The following is a 23,447-nucleotide window of genomic DNA, read 5'->3' as shown; positions in this document are numbered from 1 at the left end:
AGTCTTTTTTTCTACACTAAATGGCTTCCTTATTAACATATCCAATGAATTCTTTCCAATCATATTACTTGGTCTCTCAGGTGTATTTTGTCAATGCTGACTATTCCATGCTTGAAACTTTTTGTCTTTCATGTCAGTGGTGCCTTTCTCATGATTTCTCTTTTTCCCTTCTCCTTCCCTAACTATTTCGTAGGCTCCAATTTTCCCCCAACTCCAAACACCAAATACTTAGGTTTTGTTTTCATCGGATTTGTTTTAAGATTTTTTTTTATTTATTCATCAGAGACAGAGACAGAGAGAGAGAGAGGCAGAGACACAGGCAGAGGGAGAAGCAGGCTCCATGCAGGGAGCCTGACGTGGGACTCGATCCTCGGTCTCCAGGATCAGGCCCTGGACGGAAGGCGGTGCTAATCCACTGAGCCACCTGGGCTGCCCCTTCAGATTTTCTTCATCATCATTTTTTTCCTTGCTTTACCCTTTTTCTGAGAAATTCCATTTACCTCCACACTTTTCAGTATTTTGAGTTGATAATGAGCAAAGGCTCATCTTGAACTCAGTTCCTTTTTCCTTCCCTGAGTAAGACCTGTATTTTAGGCTCATGTGTCTCCTACTATCTCAATTCAGCATCTCTAAGATTGATTTCATCTTTCCTACAAACTTGCATTTCTTTCTATTGATTGCAGAAGAAATACTGAGTAGAAAGATTACTGGGATGAAAAAGTAAACAAATTGGAAAGTGATTTGGAAGGTAAAACTGGTAGAACTTAGTTATTCATAAAATGTGAGAAGCCCGGAACATGGAGGAGTATAGGATGATGTCCAAGTTTCCCATTGGTGTTGTTGGGTTTTACCTGAGTTAGAGAACTTTCTGTGGAATCTCCATGTGGAGATGTGCATAGGCAAGTATATAGTTCTGGAAATCAAAAAAAGCAGTTTAGATTGGAAATAGAAATTTGGATTTCAGTAACATATGAGGTCACGTGGGTGCATGAAGTCTCCTTGAGAGAGTGGAAATTTAAGGATTGGAGAAGTAAATACAGATCCAAGAGAGAATAGTATTTCAAATGCCAGAGAATATAGACTTTTCAGAAGACAGTGGTCAAAGTAACACCACAGATGTCAGCTAAGTGATAGATTGAGAAGGAACTCTTGGAGTTTTTGTCATTGAACTAATACTGGAAACAGCTCTCATTCTATTTTTGAAAAATACAAATAATTTGTATTAAGACAATATATTAATTAAGACCCTCATATAGTATTTTGCTTAAAATATTATGCTCTGAACTTCTATTTATTGATGTTGATTATTAGATCTGGAATTTTCTTAGGTAAATATTTGGAGCAGAAAGGGGTAGAAAAGAAAAAATAAAACTGATAAAGAGAACAACTAAGAGTTTAAGACAAATATCATCTACTAAATCATTTTATATAGGGGACAATTGGCTATTAAACTAAGGAATACGGTTTAGGTTCCTACTTATGCTAATTAGTTTCCAAAAATACAATTCAATAATATACCTCTGTCTCTGGAAATCCATCACCTTGCAAATGCTTTCTTATGGATTTAGAGAATTAGTAAAGCAATTTATAGCCCATGTCTTAGAACAGTTGTCAAATGAGTGTTGGTTTAATTGAATTATATCATATCATTAACATTTCAAATAGTATTTATTACTGACCAAGTTAACAGTTTTATTTTTAACTTATATTCAGAAATTGTAATTTTAGATCTACATACCTGAACTTGATAATGTGAGACTTGACAAATTCTTCCCTCAATGGAGAGTTATGAAATGCATTTTTCACCTGTTCCAAAAATATTCAAAATAAGTCAACAAGAATAATTTCCTGCAAGTCATTTTAAGCTCTATGGAAAATTTAAAAATAAAACAAAACAAACAAAAAACAAATCGGAAAGCATTAACCAACATTTTACAATGCATTCAACTTGAAAAATCTCGAAGAATCTTTTCTGGTATTCTACTCAGTGATTTCAGATGAATCCTGTCTTAGGAGTTACAGTTTCTGGGAACGATAGTAGTGAGGCCAAGAGTGCTATTTGCTGTGGTACACTCAGAAAGATGCTAAAAAGAATAAACACGTTTATTTTAAGAGGAAGTCTATATCTCATGCCCTGAGATACAGACTTACTTCTACTATAGATAAACAAAAGAAATGAAATAATTCTGCCAAGTGATGGTTGGGTCATAGACATGAGTGTGTGACAAGTGTCACATGGTTCTTAAAACCAGTGAAAAAGTTGCTGAACATCCTGGCATAACCTGCACCTAATTCAGGACTCAGAATGGTCTTAAAAAGGTCTGTGTGAACTAGGATACTTAGCCTAATATGTTATGTAAGTAAGGTTTATCTCATTTTTTAAAAAAATATTTTATTCATTCATGAGAGACAGAGAGAAAGGCAGAGACACAGGCAGAGGGAGATGCAGGCTCCATGCAGAGAGCCTGATGCAGGACTCAATCCCTGGACTCTGGAATCACACCTGGAGCCAAAGGCAGATGCTCAAATGCTGAGCCACCCCAGGCGTCCCTGTAAGGTTTACTTTAATAAGGTAGAAAAGTGTATCTTGTGGAGATATTTCTTACTACTACAATTAAGAATTCTAGCCAACTTAAATTTTTAGTTAAACATGTCAAGTTTACTTGATTTCTTGACTTCCGTGTGTGACTATTGACCAAACACAGTTACAGCAAGCTGGTGATTGACTACAGAAACAATGAGCCCTTTTACTCACATTTTTTGTTGACTCCTCTTTCTTTGTGCCCAAGGGGAGTTACTTCAATTATGGGACAAATCAGCATAGTACAAGTGAGTCCCCTAATGACCACATTCACTTGGATATTTTTATTTAAGGGCTTCTATTTAATCAAATAATTTCAAAATTATTGTTAATTTTGAAGAGTGTTAGAGTCCTATTCCTTTATACATAAATCATTCTGGATGTTATAAAATTTATTTTAGTGAATGGCATAAAAGACAAGGAAAATAGTTGCATCTTTTCTTGACCATATTAGTTCCATTTTCTTTCCTTTATTTTATATATATAGCTCTAGAAAAGAGTTTATTCAGGTATTTCCCTGATTCAGTGCTTATACATACTGAATTTGTATTCAACCAGAATTTGAGCTCCTTCTTATCAAGGTATTGAAATCCTCAGACTTCTAGTCTATCAAGTAGTTTTTAGGTGGGTAACTTCCATTATTTTCTTACTCAGGATATGGAAAATGGAAGACAATTTTGAAATTAGTTGAATGCCTTAATTTTCACAAACTTCGTGAAAGAATGAAAATCGGTAGTAGATGGCTCCAAAACTAAGTATCCCAACTTCTAGGTTAGGCTGTTTCCCATCACATCATACCACTAATTACCTCACAGACTGTCAGGAAAAGTCCAAATGATTCTCTAAGTAATCTGATGGTGATTAGAAATCATGACCCAGGCGCTTGTTCTCTTGGCCTATACTGATCATTTTTCTACTTTTTAAAACATTTAATTCATCTCTGAGGATGAATGTTGAAGCCTTAAATATAGAGATGAGTATCCATGTGTCTCCTATAGACTTATGTACCCAAAAGTAATCCAAGGTCAGAAAATTTTGTTGTTTTTTTTTTAAAGATTTTATTTATTTATTCATGAGAGAGAAAGAGAGAGAGAGAGAGAGAGAGGAAGAAGCAGGCTCCATACAGGGACCCCAATGTGGGACTCGATCCTGGGACTCCAGGATCATGCCCTGGGCTGAAGGCAGGTGTTAAACCGCTGAGCCACCCAGGGATCCCCAGGTCAGAAAATTTGAATATGAAAATACTAGTCAAGTATGTGTCTGAATAGTTTCAATCTTGTGCTCAAAGGTGTCTTCTCTGAGATACAGCAGTCATATTTGGGTCACCCTCACATTCCCAGAACTGGACTCTGCTGATCAAGATTATAGCACTAGCTATGGAAGAGTGAGTGGGAAGGACATGTAGTAAGGGATAAAGTTCACTTGGTTCAACCTTGCAAGGCATACTCTCCCAAGTCATGTATTGTCATTTTTGTTTTATATTTCTCTGGCAGGGCTGCTTCCCATTTTTCAAAGGTATGCAAGATCAATTGAATGCATGTTTTGAAACCTAGGTACCAAAAAATACCATATAAAGTGATAGCAAATGCCCTAGAAATGGAGGGAAAATGTGCTTACCATTGATTCAATTTTCTGACTCATTTCTGTGAAATTTTTAGAAGCCTCTTTTCCAAAGTCATCATACAGTTTGTTACTTGTAAATGATAATGTGCCATAGTAATTGTAGGTCTTTCTTTGATCTATGAAGAGAGGGGAGAAAACCATCATACGTTTTACCAGATGTGTGTAAAGCATCATTATTTCTATGTTTGGTGGTTGCTAGAAAGACTGAGACTAGAGAGAATGGCCCTACCCCAAGTCAACATCTCCATCATCTTGCCCTGAGTTCATGGTTATCTAAGAATAAAAGACACCAACATTCATCATCATAAGATTTAGAGTGTAAAAGCCATAAGTTATGCCTGGTGTTCCTGCAGGCTAATTAGTCATGTGTTATCCATTTCTGAATTAGCATGAGAGGCAGCAAGTCATGCCGTCTGAGCATACAAACAAGAATGGACTTGGAAGTTTCCCAAGAATAAACGTACTTTTATATTCCAAAAATAGATTTCTCCCAATTCAATAAACCATAAAACCATATCAATTCTGGCCACAAGAACTGTCATATAAGAAAATTTATTTGGGGTAAAGAAGATGAAAATGCTTGGTGTTCAGTTAGAGAGCTAGACCTACTATCTGACATAACCTTAAAGTGACACTTGGTTTTTACCTGGCTATGGTCAGTTATGGTCACTCCATTTATTTTCTCCCAACAGCCACAGGGATTGTCTTGTCTTGCCACTGGCTGCACTTTCTGTACCCATTTTAAGCAGCCCACATTTTTGGCCCACTGAAAATTAATGCATCATTCATCACCCTTCTATACATGAAGAAAGCATGGAACCCTAAGATTCATTCATTCAACAAATATTAATGCTGACTATCTTTTCTATGATTCTGTATTGAGTATTAGAAATATAATGGTGTGGGAAGCCCCGGTGGCCCAGTGGTTTGGTGCCGCCTTTGGCCCGGGGTGTGATCCTGGAGACACGGGATCGAGTCCCACATTGGGCTCCCTGCATGGAGCCTGCTTCTCTCCCTCTCCCTCTGCTTGTGTCTCTGCCTCTCTCTCTCTCTCTCTCTCTCTGTCATGAATAAATAAATAAAATCTTTTTAAAAAAAGACATATAATGGTGATCCAGACAGTTTGTGTAGTTAATATAGGATAATGGAATGTACTTCACCCATCTTCAATTTCTCTCCTCTTCTCTCTTGCTTCTCATTCTTTCCATCATCACTTGAACCCAAGAGGAAAAGGAAACTAACACTGGGCACCTGTGTCCCAAGTACACTCACGTATCCCATTTAATTTACCATATCTCATGAGAAGGCAGTATTGTCCACATTTAACAGATAAGGACTACAGTCTCCAAAATGTAAGTAAATTGCCCAGCCATAACATGACATAGCCGGAAAAGACAGAACTGGATTTCAAGTCAAGGTCCAGCTCTCAGAGCACAAATTCTCTTTACATACCACTTCTTGGGGTGGGAAAAACTACTGGAAATTTTCAAAAGAACATTCTGGCCATCCAAAGGATTTGGTTCGAGTAGGAAAGGATTTGATAAGGCTAGGAAATGGCCAGTGATGCAAACAGGAGATGGATGGCAGCCTGAAAGGTCAGGGCCTCCTGGGAATTAGCCACCAAAGTGAGAGGCTAAGGAGGTTTTGCCTTTCTCCCTCTTTCCTTACCTTCCTTTCATTAAATGGCCCTCACCTGAATGGCCAGAGAGACCTGAAATGCAGGCAAGACCCTGGAAATACACATAATCTCGAGTAAGGTTTTTAATTTACGGAAATATTGAACACTGGGTCTAAATTGAGCCTAAGAATCTGCATTGCTAACAAACTCCCATGTGATGCTGCAGGTGGCGGGACCTAATCCCTCACTGAAAAGTTAGTGTTTAGAGAGAAGAACTGACTCTTACATATTGGTCCTGTTCTCTTTTAAATTATTAGATCGATATATTTGAAACTGCCATTTATATAAGTCAAAAATGGTCAAATACCAACAATTTCATATGCTTCAACCAAATGAACAACTTGTCTGTAGTCAATATTTTACTTTGCTCAATAGACTCAAACAGGTCACTAAGTCAAAACATATTCCCAGTTGCCAGAATTATATGGCATGTGTAGTTGCCAGAAAATATTACTGGGAAATATTAACAGAAAAGTAAGAAAAATAAGGATGAACATTAGTTTGCTGATAAGTTTCTAAAAAGTTTGTGAATCTGTAACCTACATGGATGTTGCTCATAATAGAGTCACCTTCTGTCATTTAATTCTCAGAGGGGCAGAAATGCAGCCCCAAAGGCCCCTGAACACCAGCTGCACACACAATTCTATGCTGCCCTGGGCTTTATGCCAAATTGGTGGGTTTTTTTCAAGATGAGTTACCTCCATCTTAATCTATTTCTGTAACTCTTTAGTTTACTTTGGTTATCGAGCTATGCCAACTCCTAAATGCTTATATGCTATATTCACTCTATTCTTTGTATCTCCAAACAGAGGGCAGATCACACATGCAAGACAGTAACACGTATCACAACAATCATTGTTTATTCAGGTGTGCTGTGTGGGCAGTGGATGTTGGGTGTGCCATAATGCTGCACTGATCATCCAAACAATAGGGCCCAGAAGCAGGTTACTGGAAAAATCTTGCCAGGTTTTCATTGTTATGTGTGTGAGCAAGATGGCTTGGGAAGAGGCAAAGGGAGAAGCAGTAAGAAACATTTTCTCTCACTGAGGTAATGAGACCTCTAGCTTTACTAGGGGATCCTTTGTGAAGCCAGGCAAACTGAAGTATGCCCCCATGAAAATATCATAGTACGATTCACTAATCTTTATCATTCAGTATTCAATACATATTAATTATTTAATATGTGCCAGGATCCTGCTAAGTTCTGGAAATACAGAAATGAACAAAATACAGTGCTGGGCATCTGTGGAGAGGAACAGTGATGTTTACAGTATAATGAGATGATATATTCATAACAGAACTGTAGAATTAAAAAGTCATTTTAGCCACTTTTTTTTTCTTTTTAATTAAAAACATGTTCCAGAGAAATAACCAAAATGTAGATACTCCAAAGTTTAAAGACTTGTGTGTGGGTAAGTTCTACCAAAAAAAAAGTCTTTGCTTTAAATATTTTTTCTTCAAACTACCCAAAAATGATCTACCTTGCTTTAGAAATTGAGATTGGAATTGAGATTGTGTCTGCTAGTGGAAGAAGATAACCAATTTACAGATCATTATGTCTTTTTACAGGAGAGCAACTTGTGCAAATTCCCAATTAAATTAGAATCAAGTAATTAGCTTCTTTGGTTACAGTGTCTTGAACATCAAAGCATTAGCTAGTCACTAAGGGAGATATTAAGCCAATAGGTCGTAGTAGAGTCAACTAATTATAACTTGAGGCAGAGTAGAGGGAAACTTCAGAAAGGTTATTACACCCTGGAAGAACAGTCCTAAAGTACCCTGGGGACCTTTCTAATAACAGAGCACTCATGGTTCATCTAGTTGTGAGATACCTGATTACCACAGAGTTAACCTCTTTATAATTAACCTTCTCAGCATATCCTATCTCCTTTAATCACATGCAGTACAACCCAAGATGAGATTTAAAATAACAGAAATAGGCACTTACTAAACAATATATCATTATGAGCATTTTTCCAGCTTATTAGTACAGAATAGAGTCAACTTTTCTATGATCCTTGATGATGTAATTAACTTGGGGGCTCTCAGGATTTCAAACAGTTGGAATAATTTTAAATCAAGGCGATTGCCCTACATCCTCAAACAACTCAACGCTACCTCTCCTATGGTCTTTTCCTATGTAATATTTGATTATCGCTTATTAATGAATATAAAATCTAGCATGCTATTCCCAGCAGGAAACATTGCTCCATCAAAGATAGAAGAAAAAAATCCTCTTTGGCTTGTGAGGATTGAGAAAAACAAGACAGGTAAAGGATTCTTTGAACTAGCTATGCAAATGAGTTGCAGTCATGAATGAATAAGCCTGAGACAAAATCAAAACAGGAGTGCACACGAAGAAATATTTGGGGGAAATCACATGGTGCTAGGGCAGCTCATACTTACTATATCTCACATAATGAACAGTAAGTCCAATGCACACCGCCAGAACAATCAGGGAGATAAAGGTGATGAGGCCAATAACCCAGGGCTCCAAACAAACTCTCTTCCTCTTCTTCACCACAGCTGGCCTGAGCAAGAAAGCAAATAAATGGGTTATATCACATGGTGCACTCCACCTACCCCTTAGGTAAAGCAGATATGTCCGGGGAATTCAGGACGCTCGGGGTAGAGTCCCATTTTGGTTTAGAACACATCCTGGTTTGCAGTGTGCTGAAGCCAGTCCTGGCTCTGGTTACCTGACCTTAGGCAAGTAATCTGACATCCCTGTGCCTATTTCCTCCTCCATAAAGTGAAGATAATAATGGTAGTACCCATCTCATGGGATTGTCATAAGGATTAAATAAATTACTCTGTATAAAGTGTCGTCGACAGTGTGTGACATGTAGAAAGTACCATGTATGTGTTAGCTGTGATTTACTGAGCTGGCTATCCAAAATACTAAGTGTAGCACAGTTGGAGCTATGCCAATGTTTAAAGCCTGTTTTTACCATTCTAAAATCTTTTTTTTAAATTATTTATTAATTTATTCATGAAAGAAACACAGAGAGAGGCAGACACACAGGCAGAGGGAGAAGCAGGCTCCCTGCGAGGAGCCCAATACAGGACTCGATCTTGGGACCTCGGGATCACACTCTGAGGCAAAGACAGATGCTCAACCACTGAGCCACCCAAGGCATCCCACCACTCTAAAATCTTAAATGGCCTACAAAATACGTTACAGCTTGAGCCATACTGTTCCGGATAGAATTTCTAATTCTACCCTCTATTTGTCTGATTTATTTACAAACAAACTTTGAGGACACACATAAGAGATAACCAGAGCTGTTTTCTGAAGAACCCGAGTGCTTGCACTCTAAACCTCAGCAACGCTACAGGAAATCCTTTCTGCGTAAGATTCCCTCAACCTCTCCCATTTATTCTGCCTTCAAAAACATGTTACTGAAAACTGTTGGTCAGCTGGGTTTCTGTTTAATTAGTATGATTGCTGTTCCCTTGTGTTATAATAGTTACTAGGCGAACTCAAAAGCTAGAATAAAGAATAATAAGTCAGAGTTGGCTAAGGAGTGTGAATATGAAGCTGTTATTTTACATTTCTTGAGGTGTTTATCACCCTGGTACAATCCCTGGCATGTAGGCTTATCTTCAGAGCACCTTCCGCTACGTGAGGACTGGGAGGAAGTGTAGTACTATCCTGGAGGAGCACAGGACTTCAATCAGAACCAGAAAGATTCTGAATCCAGCTCTTTCCTTAGCATCTGTGCAACTTGGACAAATCATTTAAATGCTGTGCTAAGTTCTCTATATGTTAATAAGGGACAGTATAGCCCTTGTGTCTAAAATACAGGATTGATTGTGGGATCCTGAATGAGATCGTGAGTGTGAAAACTTCTTGCAAACTGCAAAGCTATTTTTGCAATAAATAATTTTTGCTTACAAGAATCAAGGGGACTCTGTTTTGGGTTATGTAGGACCAACATGTGATATCATTTTGGTCCCTATCACACCGTCATCACACCCTGGCTCTGCCTTGATGTTTTGTTCTACGGGAACATTGTCACAGAAGTCATATTGTCATTCCTGCTACATGACTCTGCTCCTCCTGAAGGCACTGAGATCTAGGGAAAGGCTCCAGAGACTCTACTTAGGTCTCCTGCCTTGTTCTTGTGATTTTCCAATGGGACTGTAGCCAAGGACATTTCATCTTCTTCTCCTCCATCTCTTCAATCTTCAGTGCTCCCTTGAGTGATATTACAAACACCTGATCCTAGAATGGCAATTATTGCAAGATGAAAAGATCGCTCCATGAGGAGTTACTAATTTTTTATGTGCAAATGTGCCTAAGAAACCTAAAAACTGATCCCTGTTTCTTCTTCTCGGAATGCTTGCCATTCACCTGTTGCAGAGAAAGGAGATGCATATGGCAGATGTAAGCAAAACTTTGGGGGAAATACGGGAAGGGAAGAGCTTTTCAACTGACATCACAACATGCCAGATAAAGAATATGAATTTGTAATTGTAGCAAATGTGCTACAATTTTCAAAAATGTATGATCATTGTGTAGAGTTGTAAAATATGGCAGAAGTTCTAATTGTTCTATAACTTTTAATCAAGACAGAAAGTAAAACAGAGCAGCTGGTAAATGATGGGATAAATTTAGAAATATTAACATGGAAATAGCCAATGATTTATTTAAGGAAAAAATACTGCAGAAGAATATGCATTGTATATTCCAGTTTTTTTTTTAAATAATGAAACTGTGTATGTACATAGCAAAATAAATACAGACACAAAATTACTAAGAGCAAGAACTGTAAGAGCAGAAATAAGAAAGAAACTTTAATTTTATTTACTTTCTGTATGATTGTGGATTCATTTTTTTTTAACCAGAATCATTACAGCTTTTGAATTGAACAAAAGAGAGATTTTAAAAAGGTAAAAACAATTGAAAAGAAGATTTTACATCTTGTTTTTGGATTTCCCATCACAACTATATCCAAGGTATTGATGTGTTCTCCTTTCCTGACCCCCACCTTTCACAACTATTTTAGTGATGCTGTCATTGGTGGCTTTGAGGAGACAAGATGGGTAGCATGGGATAAGAAAAAAAAATCCATCAAAAACACTTTGATATACAATTAGGAGAGTCTTATTCTAAGTCCTGCCACCAACTTACTTACTGTATAATCTTATACCACTAGATTCAATTCTCTCTCTTATTTTCTCCATGTCTAAACCAGAGATGATAATTTCAGACCCCACCTAACATGATTAGCTATGTAGAGATAAAAACGATGAAGTTTTTTTTATTACTTTGAACTCACAAGCAGAAAATCATCAGCAAGGACTATTATTATTATGATCATTATTTTAATTATTAATAATAATGGTAATGACCACATTACTGAGGTGTTTGTCCTTTGAAACATTATCCCTTCCCTTTCCAGTCTGTATGGCATTGCTTTTCAAACCGAATCACACTGCTTCTTAATTACTTTTTTTGTTCCTCTCTTAGAAAGAGATTCAATACTCTGGTAATGTGGTAGAAGTGTGCTCAAAAAAATAGGTAAAATGGAGGAGTAAATCCATATTACATATCAATATACCCTCGATTAACCCCTCCTGTATATAAACCCTGTTGAAACTTAATCTTTTCAGGTAAAATCACCTTCAGACAGATTGGATAAATTCTTACAGCTTTGATGGTGTCAAATGTCTTTTTTTCTATGATTTTTCCTTTCAATTTAAAGACATGTGTGATTAAATGATGAATATAGCAGTTAAAATATGGGTATATTTTTATAAGCCTAAAATTGCCAGAAGACAAGTAACGTGCTCAGAGTTGTATTATCAGTATCACTTCTTAACGTCTCATTTTGAGAATAGTACGAGGGACAACTGGCTGGCTCAGGGGTGGAATGTCTGCCTTTGGCTCAGGGTGTGATGCCGGGGTCCTGGGATCGAGTCCCACATCGGACTCCCTGTGGGGAACCTGCCTCTGCCTCTGCCTATGTCTCTGCCTCTCTCTGTGGATCCGTCATGAATAAATAGATAAAATCTTTAAAAATAAAAATAAGAGTACTGAAAAAGAAAAATAGCAACTACAACAAAAAGGCAAGGGCAAAAAAAAAAAAAAAGATACTAAGGCAAATACACCCCTTGGCAAGCATGGAGAGTAAGTCATGGCTCAGAGTGCTGCAGAGGAAAGTTTATTGGAACAAACCCCCACATAACACCACCATCGTAGACTGATTAACAGTGGATCTCAAACTCTTTGCTCATCCTCTGTAATGGCAAGCAGCACTGATATTCTTAGACTACAGGTTTCGTCAACCCAGTCCAGCTAAGATGTTTTTAAACATGCATCTTATCATGTTAAAGTACATGATATCTATAAAGCCGGTGGTTCCAAAGCATTATTATCTAGGTCAGCAAACTCTTCTATAAAGTTCCAGATAGTAACTATTTCGGGCTTTCTGGGTCACATATTCTCTTTTGCAATGACTCAGCTGTGCCCGTATAGCCACAAAGCAGCCATAGACAATATGCAAACAAATGTGCCCAGCTGTGTTCCAATAAAACTTTATTTCTGTACACTGAAATTTGAATTTCATATAATTTTCACTTGTCATGAATAGTTTTCTTCTTTTCAGCCATAGAAGTATAAAAATCATTCTTATCTCAAGACTGTACAAAAACAAGTGGTGGACCATAGTTTACTGATGATTGACTTAAGCAATAGCCTGCAAGTCAATGCTAATTGTGTTGGGAAGCCATAATAATCTTTTCACTTTCTAGTCTCATCTGCATGGCAAATTTAATGTAGTCTGTCTCCAATCCCATTGCCACTGATTTTGTTCTGGAATTCTCACTAAAACTTGTCCTATCACTTAATAACAGGTTTCTCTTCTGTCTTCATAATCTCTAAATCATTCTCCATTCCAGACAGTAAGCTGTCTTTCTAGAAATGATGGAGCCAATGTCTGAGACTACTAGAAACCCAAGTTGGCCTTAGTTAGCCTGGCATTTGTCTTAAGGACAGGGACTGAGCCTTACTTATCTCTATATTCTCCAATCACATGCTCAAGATATGTTCATAGAAGGAATTGAATTGAAGTTGACTAAACCAGATTAAACTGACCATTTGTCCACACCACAATATGGGTTTTCATATCTCTCAAAGCACTTCTGGTTTGCCTTATCTTGGCATATTATACACAAGGAAAGACAGGTGGGACATTGTGGATTATAGTTACTATTTAAGTAAAACCCAATCTCCAGAAAACATTTTATATAATGTCAAGTTTTGTAATTAATATTTCTATATCACCTGTGCTTAAAATACATGATTTTCCAACTGTTATTTGATCTATCCACTGTAAAGTGTTATCATAGTATAGAAAGTGACAAATGCAAATGAGGGCACATTAATATCAGGAAACACATGATTATTTGAGGTTACTGAATGTCTGCATATTATAATATCAAAACAAAAGCATGAAGAAAGATACTACAATGAAGTAACAACCTAGTACCTTATGACATTGTTAATCCCCTAAATCAGTGCTTAGGACTTAAAATGTCAATTAATAAATATTCAATTTTCGTTACATTTTTGCAACTAGCTTATTTCTTTAGCTTATTGAGTTGTGCCTGCTTTTCCTATCCACACAAATACTTCAGGTACTTTCTCCTCTGTGAAAGACTCAAACCAGCAGGCGTTGGAGAGACCTTTAATCTTTCTTATATTTTGTTGAATGAGACTATAAAAATATACAGGGTGGAACTAAAATGTGTGTATGTGTGAATAGATCATATCTTTTCATTGCTGGGTTATTTTTTTAAAGAAATACAAATTACTTCTCATAAAATTGCAAAGAACATATTTCTGTCCTATTAATTGCTATACAAACATACCAATAAAGTGTCTAATAACATCAGCCAGGCCTTTGGACCGAACTATGTGTGCATTCTCAAGAATGAAAACTATGAATGGTTCTCATAGAAAAGTTACAATTACAACAAGGTAGTTGTCTAATTACCAGAAAACCATTTCCATTTTCTCTTTATAGCACTAAGATAAGTGGTAAGAAACCCATTGTTTTTATTATAAATATTTTAATTTATATTCCACCCTGTTCTAGATTAGCTTAAGGTAACTACTTATAAGGAGATATATACATATGAGTAAAGATGTGTGTGTGTGTATATATATATGTGTGTGTGTGTATATATATATATGTGTGTGTGTGTATATATATATATGAATGAGCAATACTAAAACCACATTAATTCCCATCTAGACATTTCCTTAAGTCAAGCCACAGAATTTGTAGCTTTCCAGCAGCCGACTCAAAAACAAAAATAAACAAAGCAAACAAGCAAACCCCGTTCAGGTACATTTTTCATGGCAACCATAAGATAAACAATGAGCAATTATTCAGTAACAATACAATTCTTTTCCTCATAAAAAAAAAAAACTATGTAATGTAATGAACTATATTCTCTACAATATTCCTAATATTGAAACAAAAATTAGTTTTATAATACTCTTAGTGTTTCCTTCAATATAGGCAAATGGCATTAATTACTATTTAATAAAAGCAATTTGATAGTGTGGGGGAAGGGGCAACATGAATCATTCATACCAATCTCTATGATAATATTTTTAAATATCTGACAATACTCCTTAATTATTATTAAAATGACTCCTTAATGGTATCTTCACATTATAAAGTATTTAAAGATTATTGAAACTGTAGGCACAAAAATAGAGTATTATTTGGTACAGTAGTAAGTTTTTAATGAACATTGTGACAGAAGACCCTACCACTCATTAACTGCTAAGTTAAGCAAAGCCCACAGCTTACCCATTCCTATATTTAATCAACCATAAAACTCAAGTGATAATATCTTTCTTTCCACCTACTTTAAAAGGAAGTTGTGAAGATCATGTATGCAATCATAAGACTTTGTTAAATATATGATTTATATTACTGGCAAGTATCAGTGGCACCTCAACAGTAAGGAATGTCTCTGATCTCCACTGTGTGATCATCAAGGTATTTATTAAGTTCCCAGCCAGATACGGTGTAACACAGGAATCTACAAACTGAGATTCAGGTTGACACTTTGCCTGACCTCTAGAAATGTACAATCTCAGATAGATATGGTACAACAAAGTTTAAAGATATTATTAAGTAATTATGTATGGGTTTATAGACTTATAAATTGAGCTATTTCATCTTTAATTCTACTTGCTTTAATTCTATTTGCTTTCTTTTCCTCAAACTCTACTTCAAGATAATAAATTGGCATGATCTCAATAAGGAACTTTAAAAGCAATGGTTTCCCACAGAAATGTTGAGAAGGGATGCCATTGCAGCTAGTCATAAGGAATTATACACACTTGAAAACATGTAAGAAAAATAAAAATTAACAGAGTATGTATGTATGTGGTGGCAGGTGTTATCAGAAGAAAAATAGCTGAGAAACCTAAGCTCAGAGACACTTTCGAGGCTGCTAATATAGACTTTCAGAAACTTTTTGTAATGTTACATGTCTTCCTACCAAATCTTTCTCATGACTTCGTTTAGTTGCCTCCTATTACAATCGGCATTATATAGTAGCAATAGCTCTGAACTGTAAGACCAGTGACCTACATCTTAGTCCTAAAGATTTTAGCTTAAGGATTACGTCCTTTCATCAAAGTCTGAAGTTTCTTAGGTGAGAAAACTGAAAGTATATTCAACATCACATAAGTTCCAGCATCCCTTAACCCTCAGTTTGTATGATGTTGAAATGTGCTTTCATTTTCTTCATCTGTTAAAAAATGATGAGGACTTTAAATGATCTAGATGCTCTTTAATTTCCACCAGAGTTAGTATTCCATGCCTCACCTAACTTAAAAATGCTTAACATTTTTATAATTAAAATTCAACATTTACTAAACAATTAGCTTTAACGTAATTTTTCAAATGCGTCATTTTTCTGATTGCCACATGCCAGATGACTGGAACAAAATAAGGAACTGCAAGTGATTTTAAATAATACAAGTTTCATATAAGGAAGTCATAAACTTTTTTTTTTAAGATTTTATTTATTTACTCATGAAAGACAGAGAGAGAGACAGAGACAGAAGTAGGCTCCATGCAGGGAGCCTGATGTAGGACTTGATCCCGGGACTCCAGGATCACACCCCAGGCTGCAGGCAGCGCTAAACCGCTGCACCACCAGGGCTGCCCCAGAAGTGAGATTTCTTGATCAATAAATTTCCTGCCCCAGTTGCTGGCCTATAATATATGGAAGTATTGAGTCTTAACTTTTGAATGCGATACCAAATTAGAACCATAAAATTCTAAAAGAGGTATTATTTTATCCAAAAGAATGAAATAATTTCAGTTACCAGTGTTCATGGCCTTAATTCATATCCGCAGCTCAATTTACATGGCAAATCTTCAGGCCCATATATCTATCTACTGCCTACTGCTGATCACAGTAGGATATACTTCTCATCATTCAAACTTAATATGTCTGTAGATACTTATAGGTGTCTACCCCAAATATTTTTTCTAAATAATACAATGTTTGATTTTTGATTTGGTTTGATATTTGATTGAGCACACGACCATCTTGGAAAATAGAATCCCTTGTCCATAGGAGTTACCATGTGAATAATTTCTGACTAATGGAGTCTCTATTCCAGAGGGTAGAATCTTGATGTGCATTTCATAGCTAGAATGCGTATGTGCTAGTTGGAGCTCAGGCAATCACGTTGAGCCATGATTTAGAGGACACATATTCATTGCTGATGGGACAGCGCAAAGGTAGAAGCCTAGATTTACTTTGCGAATCTCCCTACAGGCCTGCCTGCCTCCAGACTTGTTTATATTAATTCCATTTTTTATAAACCACTATTACCCTAAATTTCTTGTCCCTCATACATAGCTAAATCGGATGCTATTGCAATATGCAAAACAGATGAGTTGCAATCAAGGTAAATGCCACTTTTATGTAATTATCTTTGAAAAAAATTATCTTTGGGAAACTAATTTTTTTATACTTTATATGGGAAAGATGATAAAATATCCTTACTTAATATTCTCTAGCAGCTGAGTTTAAGATAGTCTTTTGATTATACTCTATGACTTTTAGCAAATGACTTCCATCTTACTTCTTAGGGGAGATAAAGATCTGTCTGGGCTTTGGCATCAGTTTAGATTCAGTTCTGGCTCTGCCTCTCACCCTCTCACTCACTAGGTGGCTCTGAAATTACTCTCTCTGAGTCTACATTTCCCCATCTCTAGATGGGGCTAATAGGCTTAAATATAGGGTTCTTCTGAGGGTTAAATGAAAAAACACCCACAGAGCAATTGGCATCAGACCAGGCACACAGTAACTGCTCAACAAATGTTGGCTGTTGTCACTATTTCCTACTTCATGATGAGAAATTAATTTGTTTTCAAAGTGGGATGAAAAATCCCTCAAGTTGCCTCCTGTGTGCCTAAGAGGATAAGGAGAAGATAGAGAAGTGAGGCTCCCAAGCCTTAGTGCCACTCGACCCAGAGCAACTCTGCTCCATGATACTTCATATCAATCTGCACATGATCTGTCAGGGATTTACATTAGGTTTTATGTGCAAAAAGGAATTCAGCTGAGAAAGATGTATGTTCCCATACCTCTGGAGTATGTCTCCAGCTCTACGAATCACTTACTCAGAGATTTGGAAATCTCAGTCTTCCTAATCTTTGGCTTCCTATGTAAAAATTCATGGTAATATTAAAATTATCTACCTTAAAGGGTTGTTGATAAGTACCAAATAAGAAAATAAATAGTGGAATCATCTATATGGAATATATACATATTTTTCCTACTATATGTACCCTCTCTGAATTTTGCTAATGCAACCTGACAAGCTTTTAAAGTGAACAACTAATTTTTAAAAGGCCATATATTTCTATACATACTCAAATGTAATGGTAATAACAATAACAATAGTATTTCCTGGGTCATGTAGGAACATATTTCCTGTGTCAATGTAACTCTTCTACTTGACAGTATTGGATTCAGGTTGCAGGGGAACAGGAAGATCAGACTCTATCTCATCTCTAGTATGACTGACTCACACATTCCTGTAACCACATGCAAATTACCTAATCTTTGAAGGTTGTATCCCCTACTTTATAGAATACAGATAGCAATACTTCCTGCCTACCAGCCTTGAAAGTCTACTGAGAAGACTATCCATTGAATAAGAGCATTGTTTTTTGTAAATATAACTTTTGTATCTTTTGACACAATGAGACAGTTAAGGCATCCTACCAGTGGAAACACTGAGGTGGATACAGGGGACATGAAGATGGTACAACACTGTGGTTAAGGGCATAGGTTTGGAGTCAGATAGACATAGATTAATTCCCAGTTCTGTCACATATTACCTCTGGGCAAATAAGGTTACCATCTGAACCTCAATTTCCTCATTTATAAAATGGGTATAATAACATAACCATAGGTTGCTTTAAAGATTAAACACCATGTTTTAGAACAGTAGTTGGCACATAGAACATGTAAAACAAATGACAGCAATTATTATTTTGTTCTGCACTGACTCACAGTTTGACTTTAAACAAAGGGCCAAATTCCTCTGTATCTACTTTTGTAGCTTTGAAAAAGAGATATCATCTGACATCTACAGATGAAAGATTGCAGGATAGAATTTAGTGATGATATATGGTACTTTGGGTTCCCCTAAGCTTAGTTCTATTATCTCAGAATTACTATTCAAAAAAATCTCACAAATTGCCCAACCGCACAGACCATGTATGTAAGTGCGAGAAGTTTGGGCTTGCAGATTCTGGCATGACTTGGTGTCTCTACACCCATTTTCCCCCTCAACCTCTTAAAACTTTCCTATTCTCTAATCCACTTGTTTCAAACGTATTTAATGATGCTTGAAACGGTGAGAGCATTCTTCCTAATTCTCACCCATCATCTTCTATGAGAATATGTGTGAAGGAGTGTGCTTCGAGAAGTTCTTTGTGCATTTCCTCTAACACCTAATGCTGACCAAGCCATGAAAGGCACCCAGAGCACCCATTTTACCACCTTCCATCTTAGAAGACCTGCTCCACAGCTGCCCATGTCACCCTCTCTCAAGTACTAAACACATCAGGCATACTTGTAAGTCTCAATGCTGATATGGAAGTATATGATGTTGCTGTTTTTTCTTGAATATTTCTATTTATTCCCTCTCTGTATTGCAGAAATAACATATTTTTGGAGGAAAGCAGACAACAATGAAAAAGTAACAATAAGGTCCATCGAGACAATTCCAGCTACCACAAACCCTTATTTTCTTCCATGATATGCTGCACTAAGTGAACTTGATTTTCACACAATAGCAAATGTTGCAATCCTCTTTAGAAAACAAGGAGGATGCAATTGATACGCAATACTCTCAGTCACTGATCACCTTTGAAAGAGTGCAGCAAATTTAGGTCATATTTTCACCTTGTTTAAATACAGTTGTAAAAAAGCTTAAAAAGGGCCGTCCAAGCATTCCTTAAAATGTTTCTAAAAACCTATCAGTGAAAGTAAAATTCCACCACCACATCTTCCTCCTTCAGCATGTATGTACGTTACTTCATATCAATCTGCACACGATCTGTTTCTTTGCCTAGACACTATACACCCATTTATGCCTACATAGACATACATACACAACTCCTCTACGTCTCTATCTGTGTGCATGTGTTGTGTGTGTGTGTGTGTGTGTATTTTCCCTTTCTCTGTCAGAATGCTGACAGAAACTTTCCAAAGACTCTTCCTTTAGCTCCCCGCACATGATAGACAATGTGTTCCAGTAGCAAAACCATAGACTTTAGAGCCAGGAAGGCCAAGGTCAGATTCCAGATCCAACGCTTACTAACACTGGACAATGTGAGCTGCACTGATTTCATCTTTTAAATGGAGCAATCACAGGAAGTGTTTCTCAAGGTATTTTCAAAATTAAATTAGATAGGATTTACAAAATGTACTGTACATAACAGGTGCTCAACAGGTAGTTTTCTTCCACACAAAATTTAGTATACAATGAGAACTCACTAAAAGTTGTTACATGGACCAGGACTGATCGTAGCTGAAGGAGAAGTGAGGCCTTGTCAAAACTTGGAGCAGAATCCCATAGCAGCTCTGGGTCTAAACGTCAATATGTCAATACAATCCTTCTGTATCACTATTGACTGACTTCCAGTGGGGGGCAGCGAGGGGGAACATATGCTTGATTGGCCTTATGTTAAAGTTTCCCTGTAAGCAGATTTTTTTTTCTTTAAGATTTTATTTATTTTTTTCATGAGACATACAGAGGCAGAGGCTGAGACACAGGCAGAGGGAGAAGCAGGCTCCATGCAGGGAGCCTAATGTGGGACTTGATCCCAGCACCCTAGGATCACGACCTGAGCCAAAGGCAGACATTCAACCACTGAGCCACTCAGGTGCCCCTATAAACAGATTTTAATCCAAATTAAGATCCTCCGTGTTAGACACAAACTCTTCAAATCATGTCTTATCCTCCCTTCAGTTTACCATACTTCCTGAAATTATCCTCTCTTCCTTAATCATCACTACATTGCATAAATGAATAGTCTTCTCCCTTGGAGGGAAAGGTGACTAGGGAGAGATCACCACCCATTAAGATATAATTATACCAATTTAAATAAAACAAATGGCTACCTCTTTTAAAAGCTGGCCTATTTCATTTCTGCTTTATTTTCCTTCTGTCTTTCAAGTTCCTTTCTTTTTTATGGCTTTATACTACTGTATCAGTTCTTCTCAAACTTTAGTGTGAATAAGAATTATCTTGTACTTTTAAAAGTATGATTCCCATGCCTGAACCAGAGAGTTATGAGAATTTCTAGGATGAGAACTAGACTTTATTTTTAATGAGAACTCAGTGATTCTAATGGAGGTGGTCCATGGGCCACACATAGACTGAGTGGTAGATTTCACCCTACTGAGTAAAAATTAAAGTTGTCCATTTTTAAAACTTTGCATATTACTCAGATCATCTTTGTGTATCTAAATTTGTGTAGATATTGTCCATAAATTCAGTCTGCTTATCTTTAATTCAGTGGTTGCTGAGGACTAGAGTTAACATATATCCCAATCATCAATAAATATTTATTTAATAAATTTATTATTTAATAAATATATTCTTCTATTCCCAAATCTCTTCCCTATAAACTTATTCTTGATAACGTTTTATTTAACCTTCTGCTCTGTGTATTTTCATAAAATCCATATGTTACTCTCTTCATGCTGAAAGGATAGTATAAAGTAAGAGTTTGGAGGAAATGGTAACATATAAAGAATACTATTTACCTGGTCCAAATTTCTTCTTACTTTAAAATTCTAAAATGGTGGTTTTCATTTAGAACAGGTGAAGTAAGGGACGGGGCTCTTAGAAATTTGGGGAAAGAGGAAGGAACACGCCATTTGATAAAACCCCTCAGTGCTTCTTATATGTCTTCCCAGTTATGAGTCAATAAAAAGAAATTGTCTACATATTCCAATTACACCTCTTTCTTCAAAGCACTCCTGTTGGTGCACTTGGTCCTGCAAATGTTCACAGTAAATTTAATCCCTTTCCACCCTAACCCATTCTCTTAACATCTCCTAGACTGACAAACGTAGATGTGCTCCACTTTTTGTGCAGCTATAGATCAAGAAGGAGTTATTTGTTTCTTTATTTTTTTCCTTGAGAGATATCTTCCCTCTACTCTAAAGTAGGATTAAAAAATAGATACATCTTTTACTTCAAATTAGAGACTATTCTCAGAAAAAATGCACTCTATTATAGCTCTTCTACACAAATTCTAGACTCATTCATAGCTAGCATAGACAAAGCCTGCAATCTATTTAGTATCTTGAGTTTGATAGAGATTATAAATTTAAATTAAAACCACTCTTTTCTATAGTAATATTCTTAAAGTTAATGTAAAAACAGTGGGACAGAAAAATCACCATGGATTATAGAGAAGTACTCACAAAAGACAGGGTACCTTGAGCAACTGACTAAATTTGTTAGGTCTGTAGCTCTTAGTTGCTTCATTAACATGTATAGAAGAGTATTAAACTTTTCATAATAAGTATGTGGAATTTTCTTTCAATGACAGAACTTGAGTGTTTTTCCCTATTATGATTCCACTGGAAATTGTACACTTCCAAACCATTTCCTTCTCAAAGTAGAATATTTTTTTAAATGATATACCAATATATAAATGAGAGAAAATAAAATTTTAGCCAAAGATAAAATTTTTTTTCAGAGCCAAACTAGTACATGAAAACCTTATTATTGCTTAGTTTCTAACTTTGAATAAAACAACCTCAAAATAATTATGACTTACCTGTTAGAGAAGTGATTGTGGCCAAGTACATCATTGGGTTTATTTTTTAAATCAACTATAATAATTTAATCATATTGTCTTCTTAAATTATTTCTTATTCTTTCAAACCTCTACAGTTTGTTAAAAATTTAAGCTATTTAAACAGAAATGAATGTAATTTTGATCTGCATGATCTCAGATTTATTTTTTTCATATATACCTCTGAAAATAAGAGTATTTTCTCAATAAAACAAAGTCCAAATTAAAAACACGTTCTATGCTTGAAACTAACTTAGCTAACTAAAAAGACAGCTGTCAAACTGGATATACCTTTATCTTTTGTTGAACTCATCTGAAAGAATATAGAAAAATACTTGAGGATGAAACCTAGGATGACAGGGAGCAGTAATATAGAGAGAAGAGAAAGGTATTTCTTGACACATTTCATGTTAAACATCAAAAGTATGTTTCTGTATTAAGCAAATGAGAAATTAGAGATCTACACATTCCCTGGTGTGGTTCATGGTATTTTAAACTACAAGTGAACTTAAGACAAAGAAAAGGGAACTCACCGATACATTGCTGACCAGCAGGAGAGAGTCCAGTGGAGACCGAGGTCTGCAGTCTAGTGTGTACATCCAGGCTATATCAGCAATTTTGTGGGCTGGATTGAGGTGAAGAAAGAAGTCACTAATGATCTAAATAGAACCAGTCTGACAGGTCTTGGCTAGTGTGGTGGGAACTGTTTGTGTGAGTAGTAGGACAAAGTCGAATTTTATAAGGAGTGGGAGAACATAAATAATTTATAAGCACTTTCTAGGAGTGGGAACTTAAAAGCTATTGCCTTAAGATTGCACTATCTTAAAAATGTTAATGTAAACCAAATTTGTATAAAGCCAGATGTTTAAATCTAAAAAGAAATGTTAAAATCATATCGCTCAGCTTCCTCATGTTTTCATGTTCCTTCATGTTTTCAGTGAAGAAACAGATTTAATTAAGTTAAATAACAGTCAAAATCACATACTTTATAATCCACCAAACCAGGAGTGATACCTATATTTTTTTTTCAAATTTATCTAACATGCTTTCCACTATATCCTGCATATAATGAAAGTTTTCCTTTGTTATAGACTAAAAGTCAGCTGTTGAAAATACAGTAGAGACTAGAAGAGTATTAATATCTTAAAATTATGTGACATCATTTTTCTAGAGAAGTCAAGTT

At 36.2% G+C, this 23,447-nt stretch overlaps 1 protein-coding gene across 1 annotated transcript in view; it reads right to left on the bottom strand.

The window, feature by feature from the left end:
* LOC112923645 (transmembrane protease serine 11E-like) overlaps positions 1 to 22,886 on the bottom strand; it is a 41,760-nt gene extending 18,874 nt beyond the window's left edge. Inside the window, exons 1-4 of the mRNA XM_072743497.1 lie at positions 22,798 to 22,886; positions 8,289 to 8,413; positions 4,199 to 4,320; positions 1,739 to 1,806 (exon numbers count right to left, since the gene is read on the bottom strand). Of these exons, the coding sequence (XP_072599598.1) occupies positions 1,739 to 1,806; positions 4,199 to 4,320; positions 8,289 to 8,413; positions 22,798 to 22,805 (323 nt within the window). The 5' untranslated portion in view covers positions 22,806 to 22,886. The remainder of the gene's footprint in view (positions 1 to 1,738; positions 1,807 to 4,198; positions 4,321 to 8,288; positions 8,414 to 22,797) is intronic.
* Positions 22,887 to 23,447: the final 561 nt, after the last annotated feature.

Source organism: Vulpes vulpes, chromosome 2 (genome assembly GCF_048418805.1).
Source record: "Vulpes vulpes isolate BD-2025 chromosome 2, VulVul3, whole genome shotgun sequence".
Taxonomy (NCBI): Eukaryota; Metazoa; Chordata; class Mammalia; order Carnivora; family Canidae; genus Vulpes; species Vulpes vulpes.
This window is presented reverse-complemented; position numbering and strand designations above follow the sequence as displayed.